Genomic DNA, 19,659 nt, shown 5'->3' with positions numbered 1-19,659 from the left:
TCTAGCAAGAAATGAGTACTGAAATAATAAAGTATTGTCTTAGTTGTACATCTTTAGACGGTCATAGGCCTTTATCACACCGGAATTTGTTACAGGAAGTGCTGGTCGAAGCAGTGTATCGATTCTTCCGGTTATGTATATTTTCATATATAATCAAATTATATTTTCACTTTTTGTCACAGGCAGGACAGACACAAACAAGAAACGACAAGGGACTGAATAGAACAGAGAGTATAAATACACAGGATGAAATGAGGGAACTAACTACACACAGGTGGAGGAAGATGAACTAATCAGGGACTAACAAGAACAGGTGCAGACTAGACAGAACATTATTGTGACATTACGCCCGCCCTCGTAAAGGCGCGTCCTCAGGTGGTGGTGATGAGGCGGAGGCGGAGGCTTAAGTGAAGGGCATGGAGCTGGTGATGGATGGTGATGAGGAGGAGTCGGTGGAGTTGCCAACCATGGTGGAGCTTAAGGTGGGAGGAACTAGGGAGGAGTCCAGATAGAGCGGGCGGATGGAATCCCAGAAGTCCGATGCGGAAACCCGGGGCGTTGACCACCGGAGGGTGACCTGGAGAGACAAGTGAGCCCAGCGGAGCTTTTGAGCAGATGGTCCGTGGAGGCGATGAGGGAGCGGTGCAGCAGGGGGCTCGGCCTCACGCCAAGCTGGTGGAGGGGAAGCCCGAGGCGAGGAGGATGAGTCGCATGGAGTGAGCGGTGGAGGCAGAGCCGAGGAGCTGGACCACACCAGTGGTGCCGACGGATCCAGGAGACTGGCCGTGACCAGCGATGGAGACGGGATGAGGACAACAGGCAGGGATACGGGCAGAAGACTTCCAGACGTGACCGGCGAAGAAGATGATGATGCGAGGGTGGGGAATTGGGTGGGAATAGGATCCACGGACCACAGGTCTATAAGGTCCAGATCCGCTCCTGGCTCTGAGGTGGACTGACCTGCCTGCGTCAACTCCGAGGCCTTGATGTTCTTCGGTACAGAGGTACAGAGGATCTGCTCAAACATGTTTATCATGTGTATGAGCACGTCCCAGTGAGGAAAGGAAAATCCAAGAGTGAAAATCTAGCTCTAATTAAACGTAAATCGCCCTGAATTAAAATGTAAAAACGGATCAAATAATTTCTTTGTCGAAATGTTGCGATATTGTTTCATTTAAGTTCATAATTATTCTATAAATGTTATTTAGTTTAACAGCAGCACGAAATACCCACTGTGGTTCGAGATTTATTTGAATAAATAAAAATATTGCCTCTACTTTATTCACAAATCGCACCCTGGTTTTAAGGATCCAAAGTGCCCTGTGAAATTAATATTGAGTTGAACATTTTTTTCAAGTTTGTATTTCGTTTTGCTTGGAAAACCGAAGTAGAGTTTTAATTCTTCAATTAGCCTATTGCATTATTGAAATAATTAAATATTTAGTTAATAAACTTTTTTTATGATAGAAATATTACTACATTTAGCCTAAATTATTTAATTCCTTCATTATCAAAACACTTTAATAATGCTAATGTCTAGAATAGCGATTTAAGTCAGAATTGTGACTTCTCTTTGTCTCAGACGCTACTCACCTCTCAGAGAGCCTATGGTGTTTTGTTCAGTGGCTTTATCGTGGGGGTGCAGGACAATATACACTCAACAAAATTATAAACGCAACACTTTTGTTTTTGCCCTTATTTTTCCTGAGCTGAACTCAAAGATCTAAGACTTTCTATGTACACAAAAGGCCTATTTCTCTCAAATACTGTTCACAAATCTGTCTAAATCTGTGTTAGTTAGCACTTTTCCTTTGCCGAGATAATCCATCCACCTCACAGGTGTGGCATATCAAGATGCTGATTAGACAGCATGATTATTGCACAGGTGTGCCTTAGGCTGGCCACAATAAAAGGCCACTCTAAAATGTCCAGTTTTACTGTATTGGGTAGGGATGGGCAAATTAAGCCTCATGAAGCAATGAGGCATCAAGAGTGTCGAAAACAGCGCCATCTTGTGGCAGGTCAAATTTATAGCAGCCATAAACCCGAGTGCGTATTTCACCTCCGTTGTTTATCCATTAAACACAAATAAAAGCCTGACTATGCTAAATGTTCAGTTTTCTGATAATATAATTTACATATTAAAGTGTGTCAATAAATGAATGTACGGCACTTTAAATGCACATACCTTAGAAAGCATAAATCTGTATTGAAGATGACATAACTTGCCCACACTTTTACTAAAAAACCTTTACAAAGATAGGACATTTGTGTTGTAAGAATGTAGAGCGAGACTTCCTATATACGACAATTCACCATGACGTCACAACAGTAATAGACGTTCTTCCGGGTGGCAAAAGCCGAAGCGTTCCTATGGCAACGCTAGTAAATTGCTTGGAAGGGAGGCCCACCGTCGACAGTAAAAATGTAATAAAAATAAAAAAAATAATTAAATATAATGCATTTTTTTTATCATAATAACAACTGTGTTTAATTATATAAGTAAAAAATATAATAAATATGTAATATAGTAGGCCTACACATAATTAGCAAAATACTCTCTATAGCTATTTTTTCTAGCCAAAATAACGTGCTATATAGCCTATCATAGTCATTAAATGGCTTTCCTGAGGTAAATGTTATGTGACAATTGTTTTCCAGCTGTTATATTGACCTTTGCGCGGTTGAAAAACACTGATTGGTCGATATTATGTATGAGGAATATACATTTCGGTAAGTTGCGTGAGAAAATGGATGTGTGGCGTGAGAGCATGTGAAAAGTGATAATTGCGTGAGTCTCATCATTGTCAGTGTGTGAGAGTGGGCATCCCTCTTTTACTTCAGGCAGTGACTGGCAATGAGTCTGATCTTCAAAAGAGACAAGTTTACTAATATTAGTCTCGAATTTCCCCAGCGGAAGATAAATGCTCTGCTGTGATTTTGTAGATGGACCGTTTTGAAAATACATGAAGAGTTGTGTAAAGCAGAGAGAAATGTAAACGTTGGATGAATCATATAATTTAGGGGATCGTTAAGATTTCCTACTTTTGACGACACGACGTCCACTCGCTATAACCTCCTCACAGGAAATCGATAAAACCCCTACACCTTTTGCTGTATATCTGGCAGCGCAACCCCAAACACAACACGTTTTCATCATCGTTTCAGCTTTGATCAACAACAATGTTTTTAACTATGTAACTGCTGCAGTCGCCGGCTGGATCTCTTCAGTTAGTCAGTGGAAGCCGCTCGCGTTCTGCCACCCGGAAGTATCTCGGTGCCTATTGTTTACAAACATTCTGAAAAGGCCTATAAAAACACTGATTTGTTAGGTCATGTTTTCTCAGTAAAATCAGATGATTTTCTATTAATTCAGTAGAATGTGTGGGAATACCAATATGGCGGCGCAGTGGCTTCACTTGTTATGATGTCATGAGCTGTCCAGTCATTTATTATAGATCTTACACTTTCATTTCATCAAACTATGCTGTGAGCAACTGTATGATCTGTGTTTCACTGACCATTATTCAGTATGTATATTGATTTGTCTCTTGTAACGCAAGTTGCATTTTATATTTACTAATTTGTGTTTGCTTTTTAGTAGGTTGATTCATTTTATTGAGAACGTTGAGGTTAGCGTTAAGATTATGCCAGGGTTCCTCAAATCCAGTTCTGGAGGGCCACTGCCCTGCCGAGGTTAGCTCAAACCCAGATCAAACTCACCTTTCCTATGATTTTCTAGAGATCCTGACGACCTTGATTAGCTTGCTTTGGTGTGTTTTATCAGGGTTGTAGCTAAGCTCTGCATTGGCCCTCCAGGGCTGCGTTCCACTCCACTTTTAGACAAACACTCGCAAACTTCGCTAAGCACTTCCCCTCTGGGAATCCCTGTCACCATTTTGAAGTGAAATTTCATCAATAATATATTTATTTGTGCTCCAAAGATGAAGATGAACGAAGGACTTATGGGTTTGGAACGACATGAGGGTGAGTAATTAATGACAGAAATTTCATTTTTGGATGAACTAACTTTACTGTTTGTAACCAACCACAAAGGTTAAGGAGTGTAAAGAGAAGGTGTTAAACCACAAGCGCAGATAAGGCTGAAGACAAAGGCTATGTCTACATTAATCCGGATACATTTGAAAAAGGTGTTTCCGTTTAAAAACGCTCTCCGTCCACACTAGCATTTTCCAAAAGTTTCTCATCCACACTGAAAAGTCGGAAAACACTTAATTCACTGATGCGTCCAGTTCGCACTCACTCACCATATGTTTGGTCTAAAATGCATGTATTTGGTCTAATGGTGTCATGTATTGCCACAGGACAGCAAATGTGAGTACATTTTCTGTCATCTTTGCAGGACTGTGATATGAAGAGTGTGCAAAGTAACAGATCTTAGCAACAGTGTGAAAGTGAATAGCATATAACGGGCACAGTACCCGTTACAACATAAACATGTTGGTGCAATATGTATCACATGACTAATCTCACGTCATCGTTTTTAAGAGAAAACCTCCCCTTTCTTTTCAAGTAATCCATGGCATTTGTAGATGGCTGCTTTATTTCAACATGGGTCCCATCCACGGCACCAATGCACTGAGGAATGCCATGGGCTCGGTGAAACCCTGCTACAAGTTCCTTTACTTTGGACTCAGTGACAGGTAACTGTATATACACAGGACCCAAGTGGACAGTAATTGCTTCACATACATGCCTTACTATTTTTGACACCACCTGTCTTGATAATCCAAAGGCGTTTGCCGTCTTGTGTAATCTCCCCTCGTCTGCTAAATAGTACAGTGTGCAACTTTTTTGACAACACTGACAGGCGATCTCATTACAGTTGTCTGCCCTTCAATGTGCGGGCGATGTAGCTCACTCAAAGTCAACAGGCATGGTCCTCGACAAACTAAAATTCTCTCTCCATTCTTCAGCAACAACCACTTCATTCTCAAAGCTGTCCCACCAACTAGAGGTCCGACCGGGTCTCGTCCAAAACCGGCGACGTCCGAAATACCCGTGTGGACAAGGCCTGTCAGTCTCTGTAAATCATGTTTAATAAGCCGGATGTCCTTTTTGCTGTCACCTTCTAGTGCTTTTCCCCTTCTTCATTTCAAGCTCCACTGACCGCAAAGGCTCAAAGGGAGCTCTCTGCAGGGCTGATAAGACCACTGCGAGGTCCCAAGAGGGTATGAGAGGAGAGCGAGGAGGATTTAGTCTCCTCGCCCCCCTCAGGAACCTGATGACCAGGTCATGCTTTCCCACCATTTTTGACTCCACAAGGTCGTGGTGCGCAGTGATTGGCAGCCACGTAAACCTTCAGGGTGGAAGGAGACAGCCTTCGTTCCCAAATCAGCTGAACCGTCTGGGGATGGAGTCTCCATTCCCCAGGAAGTGACTAAATCCGCGAGAGCTCGTCGGATGCACGGTTCAACTCTTCCGGGATGTGAATGGCTCGAAGCGACCTCAGAAGCTTCTGACTCCATAGGAGGAGATGGCGGGCGAGTTGCGACATACGGTGGGATTAATTGCATTTGTGATAATATCGTGATATGATGAAACACGATTTTTTAACCGCAAAAGCTGCGATTACACTCTGGTCATGTGACGTGAGAGTAAGCAGTCTGCACTGCAGATGAAGCATCAACTTGGCATGCTACATACAGGCCTGGCAAAGATTACAGGAAAGAACAGTTTATGTTTAATTTATATGATATTGTGTTATAGATTCTCTCCAACAATTCTTTATCGATTCAGATAATTTCAGAATCGAAGCTGAGCTTAGTTTTAAACACAGATGCGTGATGATGCTGCGTGTGCTTTATAAACAACCGATTTCTGCTTGCTTCTAATTCCTCTTTCTCTCTCTCTCACACACACACACACACAACACCACTCAAACCTTCTGAAAAATATTCTTTCATAAAGACCGGAAAAGTTTAAGCGAATTACAAGGACATTCACAGGCTTCATTGCACAAGATATGCGCTGTGAGATACGCGTGCATTGCTTGATGTTAAGGCTGATTTATACTTCTGCGTCGGACATATGCCGGAGCCTCTGCGCTGTAGGCTACGCGTTGGTTTTCATTTATACTTCTGCGTCGTTGTCCACGTTGACGCGCAATAACACATGGAGAGGGAGTATGTGAAACCCGAGGGAAGGGTTCAAGCAGACCAATCACAGCACTTGCCGTCCGCGAGGAATTGTCGCGTTGTTACATTTTTGGAGAGGTGCACGCCAGGGTACGCGTGCTACACACAGCCTACGACGTAGTTACAACGTGAGTTCGACACGGAAGTATAAATTGGGCTTTACACTTGCCCGCCGGTATTTTCCTTAAAAATGCTCTACGAAGGCATCATATGTCTTTTGGAATGCAGTTGGCTTATATATTAAAAATATAAAAATCACCAACAGAAGCTGCGTTCAATTTCAAATACTCACACACGCTTTGCGAAGAGCACTTGCGCATGCGTCTGTGAGCAACTCCGTCTACGTGGTTAAATGTACTTGCATCTCAAAATGCTTTTATGATGCAAAATTAATGTAAACACAGTCTTAAGTTATTAAACAGACAGCACAAACCAAATCTTATATTTCAAAAGAGATCTGTGCATTAGTGTGAATGCAGCTTATCGTATCTAAACTGAGAAAGAAAAATCACTTACAGCTCTTGAATGGAAAACGTTCAGACAGCCTACTCTTAAATACTGAAAGCACTCTTTGTTTATTGCTTGTAATGTTTTTTTCCCCTCTTTGTTATTTGCTAGCTTTAATGTTTTGGAGCTATATTAGTTTATATAGCCTATTTAAAATTCTTAACATGTAATTGTATTAATTTAGTTTTTTAAAGTTGGCTTACTTATAATTACATATGTAATTAAATAAATATTTTAAGTTTTATTAATAAGATTAATTAATAAGGAAAAAAGTAGATCGGCTCATGAGGTGCCTAAAGATTCCCATCCCTATTTTACAATGATTTATTGCTTGTCTTTGTTGAATAATAGAAAATATAAAGAGCTTAGAAAAAAGTCGCATATTAAATTGCAATTGCAATATTGGTAAAACTAAATGGCAATTAGATTATTTTCAAAAATTGTTCAGCCCTAATGTACGCTACTGTGGCCGTGTTGTCTGAACGGACTAGTACGTGTTGGTCCTTGAGCAATGCCCGGAAATGGTGCAGAGCCAAGCGTACTGCCAGCAACTTTGACATGCCAAAGGCGCTGGGGTCCTGTCCAGGAACCCGTGGCAGCATGTCCATTGCACATGGCACCCCAGCCCGTGGTGGAGGCATCTGTTGAGACAACAACATGCCTGAAAACTCATTCTAAGGGGACTCCAGCCCATATAAAGGAGAGGTTCATCCACGGGGTAAGGGTCTGACTGCAGGCCTGAGTAACTGGTAACGATCGCAAAGCCAGTGCTGAAGTAGTCTCATATGAAGCAATCCGAGCGGAGTGGCTACCGCTCCGTACGCCATATGCCCCATGAGCCTCTGAAATAACTTCACTGGAACCGTACTCTTGTCCTCGAATTGACTCAGTCAATTCAGCAGTGACTGCGCGCGCTCGCTCGTAAGCTGCGCCGGAGCACCATGTCCCTGTGTTCGCAAACCTGGTCTCGAGATGAGCTAGAATCAGCCAGTCGTTGAGATAGTTCAGGATGCGAACCCCGTGTTGCCGGAGTGGCACAAGGGCTGCCTCGACGACTTTCGTGAAGACGTGAGGGGACAGGGCTAACCCGAATGAAAGAACCGTGTACTGGTATGCCTCGCTGAGCAGTCCCTAAAGGTCAAAGGAGACTTCCACGATCTCATGACCTCTTCATGCACTTCCTGGAAGAAAGGAATTGGGGACACCTGTCAGCACCCGCCGCCCCCAAAAACCAATCATCAAGCCTTGAGCGCTCGGTACATGGCGGAGGGTTCCACACAAACACGATTCTTGTGGCTGCCCAGGAAAGCATGGCAGTCAGCTCTGGATTAGACTCGGGCAATGCTGGCACCCCCAAAGGAGGCAGCACAGCCGAGTCTTCATCTCCAGATGACTCAAGCCCACCTTGTGATGCGCTGGAATGAAACGCTGGACCCGCCATAAGACTGGCCAGCGACCTCATCCGGAAACCTCACGGGTTGCAATATGCAAGAGGAGGGTGTGGTCCGAGGTGAATTTGTTGGGTTGTTCCACACCAACAGCCTCAAATCACCCTGGCCACCAGCCAAAGTATCCCCTCTCGTGGAGAGAATAGATTGGGGTATGGCAGAGGGGACTCTACCTCTAAGGAGGTCATTGAGTCTCGATCACAACATTGAGATGGTCATGTTCCTGCAATGAGAACATGACGCATCCACGAACGCTGCACGAGCGTGATTTAAGCCCAAACACGCAATGCAGCGTTCATGCCCATCAGCAGAATTAATCTGTCTACCGCACCCAGAAATACACGGGCGAGACATCTTTAAAAAGACGTGCCGCGTGCAGCTCTTTTAGAGAGGATCAAATTCAGCAGCAGTGCTGAAGCGCCCATGGAGAAACACACACTGTCGGCAGATCACTGCACAGACCAGCAGCAGGAATGCGATCTCGCTGGAACACGCCGTAACACCAACACCGCTGAAGAGTCGCTCGTCTCGTAATTCAAAACTCGTAGACAGCTTGCGGTGAAGTGAAGTGAAGAAACACTCGGCTCCGAAGCAAAAACATAATGTGAGATTGACGCTGCTCCTTTTATACCCATGAGGTGGGGCGGAGTTGCGCTATGCAAAATACGCAGACCCATGGCATTTTTCTTGCCATTGGCTCGTTTTGTAAGAACTCGAAGGTGATAGGCTTCTAAGCGAAACCCCCATTTTGTCATTCACTGACGTAACTTGTAGTGACTGAACGAAAGGGAACAGTACATACACACATATTGTGAATATGGATTAACTGTAAAGCTCGTGTACAGCTGCGTTCTGTATGAAAGATACCAGTGTTAATAACAAATAAACCTACTTTGGATGAAGCTGATTGGATCCAGTGTTTTGACTGACACCCCTTGTGGAAAGCTAGATATCTGACCTCACCTAATATGGTCCCGTTCTCAGTCATACTACATAAGTTGCGAAACTATTTTACTGATAGGCAATTAAGACTGATAGTTGCTAGGCAGAACTGACAAGTGTGTGTGTGTGTCAGTGTGTGTCTGTATTGTATGTGTGTGCGTTTATATGTGAGAAAGAGCAGGAGAAAACAAATAAGACGTAGAAAAATTATGAAAATAGTTTGTCATTTTTATCCTATTTGTTATGTTTATTTGTTTGGTCAATATCTTTGTGGGTTTTGGTTCTTTTGCTGTTGTAGGCTGTAAGGACCTTACAATAAGATATAATTTGGCGAAAGGCTATGAAACTCTAATGCAGTGAAAACCTGCCTGGAACTACTTTAGCTGTGCATTTACTGGAAAAAATTCCATGCCATAGAAAGTTCATCAACCAATTAGAATGAAGCATTTAACAGCCCTGTAATATAACTAACCCTCTGTACATTCTCAATAAGAACTTTTGTAAATGTATGAAAGTAATAACGTCTAACTGGTTTGCGGGGGCGGCAAAAGCTCAACTATCGCTCTAGGCAGGGGCGGGATGGAAGTGGCACTACTAGGAAGAATAAACAAATTTCTGCCCTGACTGTGCTGCCACCCTAGGCGGCTGACTAGTTCTCCTATAGGCAGAGGTGGAAAGTAACTAATTACAAATACTTTCGTTACAGTACTTGAGTAGATTTTTTGATTTTTTTCTACTTTCTTGAGTATAATTAAATTGTGGTACTTTTACTTTTACTTGAGTTGAATAAAAATAAAGTATTCAACTTCACTACATTTATTTTTCACCAAAAGTACAAAGTATTTTGACAAAGGTGCCGACGAACAACAGGGCAAATTGACATTTGACAGACACTTTTCAAACTACAGCGGTGGAGCCCTGCGCATCAGCCAATAACAGAAAGTTCTGAAGCGCTTCAGCCAATAACTGGCAGGTCTGACTTGGGTGCAAAACCAATCAAAACTTCCAGTTTGACTGGGGGGCGGGGCGTTCAAACCGCACTTTGACATTCAATTACTGGCGCTCGTGTTTTGAATCAGTATCACTAACGTTTCAATATTTCAGTGAATGTAAGTGAGCTATGCTCATATTCTGATTTTAAATTTTAATTATGGCAACTTTTGAAATGGGTCATCCCATTGATAATACCAGAGCACTGAGCAGTTGAAGTAAATAAAAAACGTGGCTCATAACATGGACGCAGTTATTGCATGGACAGAGCAAGAACAATGTAAGTGTCTAAAATACATGCACACAGTTCAATGGTAAAGCTCGCCATCTTTAACAATACAATTAAACAAAATGTACAAAGCAAACTTTGTACAAAGCTGAAAAAACCTCAACTCGATTTTTCTGTCAATCAGATGCATGTAAAAGTATAGTTTGTTACTATAGCAACAGGAGCCCACAACAGGAGCTCAGCACATTTTCGGTAGAATGAAAAAAAAAAGAGAGAGAGAATTTAATTTAACATGTTAACCATACCCCAACTGATTATTTTTATTTTTTTCACTGGGACTTTTTTATTCATACTATTGTAGGCTAAATCTCTCTTTTTTTTATCAGATCTCTCACTTAACCTTCTTTGCTTTCAATTATTAAATGATTCAAATGAAATCATTCAAAGAATCTTACCTGGACTTACTTTTCAAAATTAGTAATAAAACAAATTGCTCTTGACAACAGGGAAAGCTAGTATGTTTGCTTAGCATACTGTTAAACACTACAATTTATGAGTTTAATATCATGTTTTGCTCCAAAATCACAATACATGAAATTACTTCTGTGGTTTCATGTTGCTTCTTAACACAGAGTGAGAATATATTATTTATTAGATTCTACAAGCTATGTTGCATTGCATTAAAGGGTTAGTTCACCCTGAAATGAAAATTAGCCCATGATTTATTCACCCTCAAATCCTTCTAGGTGTAGATGACATTCTTCTTTCAGACGAATACAATCAGAGTTATATAAAAAAATGTCCTGGCTCTTCCAAGCTTTATAATGGGAGTAAATGGCTGGAATAAATTTGAAGAAAAAAAAAATTACTCCACACAGCTCCAGTGGGTTAATAAAGCCCTTCTGAAGTGAAGCCATGGGTTTTTGTTAGGAAAAATAGGCTACCCATATTTATAACTTTATAATCTAAAATAACTAGCTTCCGCCAGACGACCGTACGCATACTACGCAATTCTTGCGCCACAAGAATAACCCATGACGTATGTATGACGTAGGATGTAGGAGTATCGTAAGCTTAGACGCCTCTCGCTGTTTAAACAAATAGGGCTATGCAGCAAACTGAAGCTACTCTTCTATTATACATAAATCCTCCGACATTTCTCTTCAAAATTGCTAATTCGCGACCAGGGTTTTGTTTAGCTCTTTCCTCTGAGCTTCCACGTTCGTCATATTACGTTGTGCGTCGGGTCAGGGGTTAGTCTTCCACCCTAAATCAATGCGTACGGCCATCTGGCGGAAGCTAGTGATTATAGTTTATAAAGTTTTAAATATGGGTATTTTCCTTACACAAATGAATGGATTCACTTCAGAAGGCATTTATTAACCCCCTGGAGTAAAAGTGGATCACTTTTTTCATGGATGGATGCACTTTTTTGGGCTACTGTGTTTTCTCCAGAAAATTTCTCCAGCCATTCACTGCCATTATAAAGCTTAGAAGAGCCAGGACATTTTGTAATATAACTCTGATTGTATTTGTCTGAAAGAAGAATGTAATTTACACCTAGGATGGCTTGAGGGAGAGTAAATCATGGGCTTATTTTCCTTTTTGGGTGAACTATCCCTTTAAAGACATTCATCATTCTTATGAAAATACCTGAGATAGCTTGATGAACACATATATATTATCGCTATCATCTGTTTGTCTTCATGTAGTCACCAGTCATCATGACTTCATCAGTCAAAACGTCAATATTTGCATGTTATTATATCCATATAAGGCATTTCCTGAAATGTCATACGTTTTATACTTCTATGAATCTCACTTGTGGACTTTCTGCACGAGGGATGAATCAGTATGTACTGGGCTTCCAGTATGGATTAAACAGATGACATGAGTGTTTAGTGCTCCATATCGCCATCATCTCCCCATTTTGGGTAAAAATAGAAAAATAATACCAAAGTACTTTGTAACGTAGTTACATGAGTAGTTTTTAAGCAAACTACTTATTTACTCTACTTGAGTACAAGTAGAAGTACTGAAAAATAATATGACTCAAGTAAAATTATTACTTAAGTAGCAATACTTAAGTACAATTTGTTAGTACTCTTTCCACCACTGCCTATAGGCACTTGCCCTGCTGTTTTATAATAAGTGAAGATTGTAATGTTGTTTTGGAGTTTTTAATCAAAACTCTTCTTGCTCTACATACTTGAGTGTATCTAGTCTGTAGTCTGGATGGTTGAGTTTATCAGAGAGCAGCTTGACTCCTGAATCTCCTGGGTGATTGTAGCTCAGATCCAGCTCTCTCAGGTGTGAGGGGTTTGAACTCAGAGCTGAAGACACATAACCACAGCCTTCCTCTGTCACCATACAGCCAGATAATCTACAAAGACACAAGGCAACAGTCCACATGACATTAGTTTGGAAATCAGTTACTATTACACACTGACCTGAGCAGTTTGTATTTGCAACTGTTGTCTTTTGTAGATCCAGTCACAAAAGTAACAAGAGTCTGTGGAAATGTGACAGATTAAAAGTATTCATTTGCTTTTCTAAATGTTTAGAAAAAAATCCCCAGAAATGGCATACCCAAACTAAAACACTAAAAGCACTAAAGTATGGTCTAATTTGAAAGCAGACACTTGGCAGTTTAATTATTGTCATAATGAAAAAAATAGTTATAAATAGCTTCAAAGTTTTGTAAAGTTATTAGAAATGTATTTTTATGAAATGTCTTTATGAAAATAAAATTGAAGTTGGCATTATATTAATTTAGAAATGCACTGCAGCTAAAGCCACATGTCTGACCATGTTAAATCTGAAGATGATAAGTCTAAAACTCTGAGTTTTATTAAATGATTTTCAAGATCATCTCATGTGATTTTATTTTGAGAAGACTTTAAAATGCTAACTAATGTTTATTGTCATTTTCTAAGCATCCAATCAGTGTATTGTCTCTCTTCTTTTGTCTTCATTATAATTACTAACTACTGTCTATTCATGGTGTTTCAATCCCTAATTTCTTTGATCAAAGTTATTCTTGAAAAAAGAAACATTTCAGTGAGCATTCCTATTCAAAATTATTCCTAAAAATAACAGCTAGGTGGCAGGTGCATCTTAGGCATCGTTAGCATGTTAGCTTAGCTCACCATAAATACACGACAATTTTGAGATTAAAACCCTGTTTTTGCTCCAAACTTACGCAAGTCAAGTGTTTTAAATAACCTTCTGTGTTTTGATTTGGTTTCAGATAAAAAAAATCAGACAGAAAATATATTATTTTATAGTATTCTGCACAATGATAAAGGCTATATCAATTACCATTGCATTAAAAATATAATCTATTATTATGAAATGCTCAACATGGCTTGAAGAACACAGCTCAAGAATTGTATTTATTGTCTCCAAAACGTCTTTATCTGCATGTTACAGCGATCTCTGTTTATGTCAGGGAGTTCCTGGAATGTCACATGACATGGCTCTTCTTCATGTTTTCCATATATGGACTAAATGTGCATAGGGCACCCTCAGGCTGCCAGTGTGAATTGAAAACACAGTACAATATTATTCTTCCCTATAGAAATATGACGTACAACTATGAGAATCTATCAAAATTTCTCCAAATCTGCACAGTTTTGAGCTACAATCCCTGAGGGACGATGTTTTGTCAAGTGCTTTCATGACGACCGTATGGGAGATGCTGCTGACACTCATAATTCATAATAAAGGTATCGACTCTTTTTTTATTACATAACTCTTTACACAAATTAAGACATAACTGTCACTAAGTTTCTCAGAATAAAATAGTGGTCAAAAACTGAAGCTTGAGTTTTCTATCTTTTTAATGATGTATAGTTTGTCAAGGTAATAACATTAAATCTAAAAGTAACTTTGAACTTATTTAAACAAAGTACGATTCAGTGCTGAAGGGCGTTGTTAGGCACGACACGTTTACCAGTTACCACAATACAACGGTTACCACACAATACAAATATTTAAGCAAAAGATTATGTATCAATGCAAATTCATGAAGTACACTCACTAAAAGCCTTCCTTCCGCTAGAAAAAACAGTCCCTAACCGTGAACCGCAACCGAAGTTACATTATTTCGCCATTAGATGGCAACAAAGACTGTATTTATGAGCGAGTCTGTCAGTAGAGAAGACTTTTATATTGAAAGGACTGAAACTTGTGAACACTGATAAGCAAGATGCAACTGACAAATGACTAGAGGGCACGGAAACAGGGCCGGCGCTAGCCATTTGGGTGCCCTAAGCGCAAATGCTTGGCGGTTTTAACTGCTGCAAATAAATAATTTTACATTAACAATGGCACCAAACATGAAAATAAATAAATAATATAAAGGTTAAAATTATAAATACCAAATACCACCACAATTACTAAAAACACAGATTTGGAACTGAACAATGTAAACACAGAAAGTTAAAAGTGCAAAGGTCTGATGAGGCACAATATAATAATTCTGTACATAATTTGACAACTCTGTGAATATGAAAATATACAAACACTGAGATTGTGTTGTTGTTGTTTTTTTCTAATTGCAGTTTCACCAACAGATATCGCCCTTGGCCTATGAACCTCTTGAAAATGACCGCATAGAACAACAAAGAAAAAACTTATCTAAGCGGTCTAATTTGGCAAAATCACATCATGTTCAGTTGCAGGGTTTTTCTAAAGTTCACCTTACCAAGAGGCAGATATACATTGTATTGAAGCGAAGAAATTACAATAGGGAACGTTCTGCACTAATAGCCTATGCACACATCTGTGTAACGTAATAGCCTACCTAGGGGGAAAATTAGCTTTATTTGTCATTCAAATATGACGATGAGGACCCCAACGATTGGCCTTCCTTTCCTTCTCAAACAAACTAACTGCATCTTAAACAGTCCCCAAGCTTCAAAATTTCCCGGGGAAGAAACCCCCGGACCCCCGTTAAAATAAAAGACTCAACATGCAGGGCTAAAGCCCCGGATCTTTTGCACTACTAGCGACGCCCCTGGACATTTTTATTTTAAACATTGTCTTACATGCAAGCGACGCGCGAGCATCATCCCGCTGTCTCTTCTTTTTTCCGCCCCCGACTCTTGGTGCCTTTTCGAGGCCATGTCTGAGGTCGGTGTCTGCCAAATTTGACATTGATTGAGGCATAATCGAACAGACCACTGGGATGTGGGTAAGGGGGGCACCAGAGGGAGACTGGCACAGGAGATTCACCTTTTTCTCGACTAATTTGGTCTAGGCCTATATTACTTTTGTATTGCTTTTGTATATTAACATGCTTTAGACATATTTTATTTGTTATTTATACTAGTAGCCTATTGTGATGATTTTTCACAACCCAGATTTTTTGGTGCCCCCCCAAGCACTTGGTGCCCTACGCGCAGTGCGTGATGTGCGTGTGCGGAGCGCCGGCCCTGCACGGAAAACCCCTTAACTATGGGGTTAGAATTGTTGCATTATTCCAATTAAATAGATTGAGATTCACAAAAATGTATCAAATTCACAAATAAATAGATTAAGATCCACAAATAAATGTACAGTTTCACAAAAATACATCAAATTCACAAATTAAAAAAAAAGATTTGCAAATAAAAAAATATATTTACAAATGTGTTTTATGTCACAAACACATCTCTGCCTGGCATTTATTTGTGAATCGCTTCATGTGCATTTGTAAATCGCTGCACACATTTGTGAATCGCTTCTTGTGCATTTGTAAATTCCCTCGCATCTCAAATTTGAAATTCGCATTTCAAAACTCTCCAGTGATGAAATGTTTTCTGTGTTGACAAATCTTGTGCGATATAGCAGCACCAAACACAACAACTTCGCGATGATCCCTAATGATCCAGTGATGCACATTTGAGGATGAGCTTAACTTTTATTGGAAATATTTACGAATGCTCGTTTTAAGCGGGCGGGAATGCAATTCATTCGCTCATGGTAACACCGATTTGACCAATTGCACAGATGCAAATAATAATAATAATAATAATTATAGCTAATTATTCTTTTTTTCCCCGACCAAATGTGACCAAAAATTTGATATATGCTGTCATTATAAAAGGTTTCTAGTGTCAATGTATTGCTTGTTTTTTCTGTTTACATTTCATGGTGTCCATTTCACACTTCTCTTCTCCCATGATCGAACATAGAATGCTGCTACGTCAGAGCGGCCAAAGCGTCAATAGGCTTCCCCGAACTTTTTGACAAGCGTCCTTGACAGGGCGGCCAGAGCTTCTTTGCAGCTCAAGTCGGCGGCGGTGTGTACGTACAGTTAGGGGCATCTTACACGACACCGTTCTAAAAGAAAACCCCTAACGCGCTCCGGCCAGCTCTTTGGCACAACAACAGTGCCTGGTGGCTTGAGAACGCAAACCTTGAAATAGGTTCAAAGGTGTAAGTCTTGAAAAAAAAAAAATACACAATATTACACAAACTCGCGTATTTATCACGAGATTGAATCCAGTTATTCATTAGTCAGCAACTTATATAGGCCTATGCTTTTTTGTTCTATCTTGAAGAGTGTGACGCTTCCATAAAGCGTTGTTCCCATAACAGAGATGTAAAGCACTGTTTCTATGGCATTTTCAAAGGCTCATAAAAATGTGGCTTGACTTGATACACAGTCTAATGGTCTAACTCTAATGAAATCCAAATTTTAAACATCTTTTACAGTAGCAATGTTATGGGCCTTAGCCTTACAATTCCTATTTGAGCCAATGCAGATGAATGAGCAAAGTTATTTCAGGGCAAGATCGCCCTGATTGCACAGCCAAACATGACTGATTGTAGCGAGAACATGCTACGATTGGTCAGCTCAATGTGGCCGTTATCTGATTGGCTTGAGTAAACGGTGGGTGGAGTCCACTTATTTGTGGATTTGTCTGTACGTTGACGCTAGAAGTGTTTCAAAATCCACAGATGTGTGAGGGGATTTACAAATGCACAAGAAGCTATTCACAAATGCACAGGACGTGATTCACAAATAAATGCCAGGCAGAGTTGTTTTTGTAATTTAAAACACATTTGTAAATGTTTTTTGTTTTTTTTATTTGTGAATTTTATAATTTTCTGTGAAACTCTTTACATTTATTTGTGGATCTTAATCTATTTATTTGGAATAATGCAACAATTGTAACCCCATACTTAACTGTTAAAAGGACAAGATATCACAGCGGACATTCAAACGGATTTACTTTATTACGAATATAGGACTGACCTGAAGGAAGATGCTATATCTACTGTAAATGCTGCTACACTCACTTATTCAATCTCTCACAATATTCTACTCTATAAGCTTCAATGAACAATATCATTGAGAACAAACATATATTTACGTTGCTAAGAGTGGTTGCTAGGGGTGTTGTGTAATACATAGAACTGTTGTTTGAAGCGGTCATAGCCGTGTTTTATCGTGAATAAAACACAGCTATTGACCAATCAGAATCAAGGACTGGAACTAACCGTTTTATAAATATAAATAATCCATTAAGTATTTGAGTATAATAAATCACAAAATTATTAAATGATTAGTTTCAAATTAAATTACTTGTAAATGTAATATATAAAGAATAATATAGCCAAGAAAGCACGCAAAGAGCCCTCTCCTTATAATAACTAAAAACTCACTTTAGTTCATCATGATCTCGGAGTTCCGTTATAATCAATGCATCTCTTATTTACAACGTGTCTATACTTTATTATAATTAGAGGATTCACGAGCGCTGAATAAAAACTTTTGAGTGGCAAGTGAATTCTGACTAACTTAAACACCTCTGATTGGCCATTGCGAAATGTCTGTGATTGGCTACAAAATTAAAAAAATTTCATAAAATTCAACGCTGCAAAAACATATTGGAAATGCAAACTTGGAACATTTGCTAAATATGTTTAGCCAAATCAAATGGGGCCCCCTGATTCCCTGGGGCCCTAAGTGACCGCTTACCTTGCTTATTGGTTAAGTCTTGATTATAGAATATTTAATTATTTTAAAACCATTTACCTCATTATCTCCAGCTGACAGTTTGGACTCTTCAGGCCATCAGAAAGAAGCTTCACTCCAGAATCCTGCAGGTCATTGTTACTCAGGTCCAGCTCTCTTAGAAAGGAGTTTGGGGATTGTAGAGCTGAAGACAAACTCTCACAACACTGAGCAGTGAGATTACATTTGGGAAATCTGAAGAAGAAAAACACATTGTAATTGCATACAGAATAAATCTTAGCAGTGCAATTTTTATTTTTATTTTATAATTCACTTATTGCAAAAAAATTAAGTATTTGAACTCAAACCTCAGTATCTCCAGCTGACAGTTTGGACTCTTCAATCCATCAGAAAGACGCTTCACTCCAGAATCCTGGAGGTCATTGTTACTCAGGTCCAGCTCTTTTAGGACACTGTTTGTGGATTGTAGAACTGAAGACAAACTCGTACAACAATGAAAAGTGAGATTACAGCTACGTAGCCTGTGTAAAGTACAAAACAAACAGCAATATTAAAGATTATCAGGTAGGTTTTATAAGGGATTATAATCTGCATAGATAACTTGGAAAAACCTTTGACTGTAGTGATGTAAGCAAAGTCAAAACAATTTTCTCTTCATAAAACATCAAAACAGTATTTCCAGTTACTTTCATTTATGATAACTTTAATTGACCTCCATTCAAGACATTGAAGTGAACGGCCACTATTTTGTATGTTAAAATTATTTTCAATGGCCTGCCATTACACGTGGAATTGTTTTGAAAACCTCTGACATAAGAATATCTGTGTGCACTGTGTATAATTATTTTTGTATATATAAATATACTCATATGCATGTATATATTTAAGAAATATTTGCATGTATATACTGTATGTATATTTATACATAATTTATATTATATATAAATATTTTATATATAAATAACACATTTTTCTTAAATATATACATGCACATGTGTATGTACATGCATATGTGCATTTATATATGACCCTGGATCACAAAACCAGTCACAAGTAGCACGGATATATTTGTGGCAATAGCCAACAATACATTGTATGGGTCAAAATTAGCGATTTCTCTTTTATGCCAAAAATGTATAGAATATTAAATAAAGATGAAAATCCTACCGTAAATATATAAAACATTTATTTTTGTGAGTGAATGCAGCACAATCATGAACATAAATTGACAACTTTAAAGGCGATTTTCTTAATGTTTAGATTTTTTTGCACCCTCAGATTCCAGATTTTCAAATAGTTGTATCTCGGCCAAATATTGTCCAATCTTAACAAACCATACATCAATGGAAAGCTTATTCATTCAGCTTTCAGATTATATATACATCTCAATGAATTTAAATGACCCATGTGACTGGT

General features: G+C 39.3%; 1 protein-coding gene across 2 annotated transcripts in view; it reads right to left on the bottom strand.

Annotated features, from left to right (window-relative positions):
- LOC311080520 (protein NLRC3-like) overlaps positions 1-19,659 on the bottom strand; it is a 41,596-nt gene that overhangs the window by 7,354 nt on the left and 14,583 nt on the right. For both annotated transcript variants that reach the window (XM_084110508.1, XM_084110509.1), the window contains 3 exons: positions 18,591-18,764; positions 18,304-18,477; positions 12,484-12,657 (listed from right to left, as the gene is read on the bottom strand). In XM_084110508.1, the coding sequence (XP_083966634.1) occupies positions 12,484-12,657; positions 18,304-18,477; positions 18,591-18,764 (522 nt within the window). The remainder of the gene's footprint in view (positions 1-12,483; positions 12,658-18,303; positions 18,478-18,590; positions 18,765-19,659) is intronic.

Source organism: Abramis brama (assembly GCF_963993115.1).
Source record: "Abramis brama genome assembly, chromosome: 4".
In the NCBI taxonomy this organism is placed as follows: domain Eukaryota; kingdom Metazoa; phylum Chordata; class Actinopteri; order Cypriniformes; family Leuciscidae; genus Abramis; species Abramis brama.
Note: the sequence above shows the minus strand (reverse complement) of the source record. Positions and strands in the feature narration are given on the sequence as shown.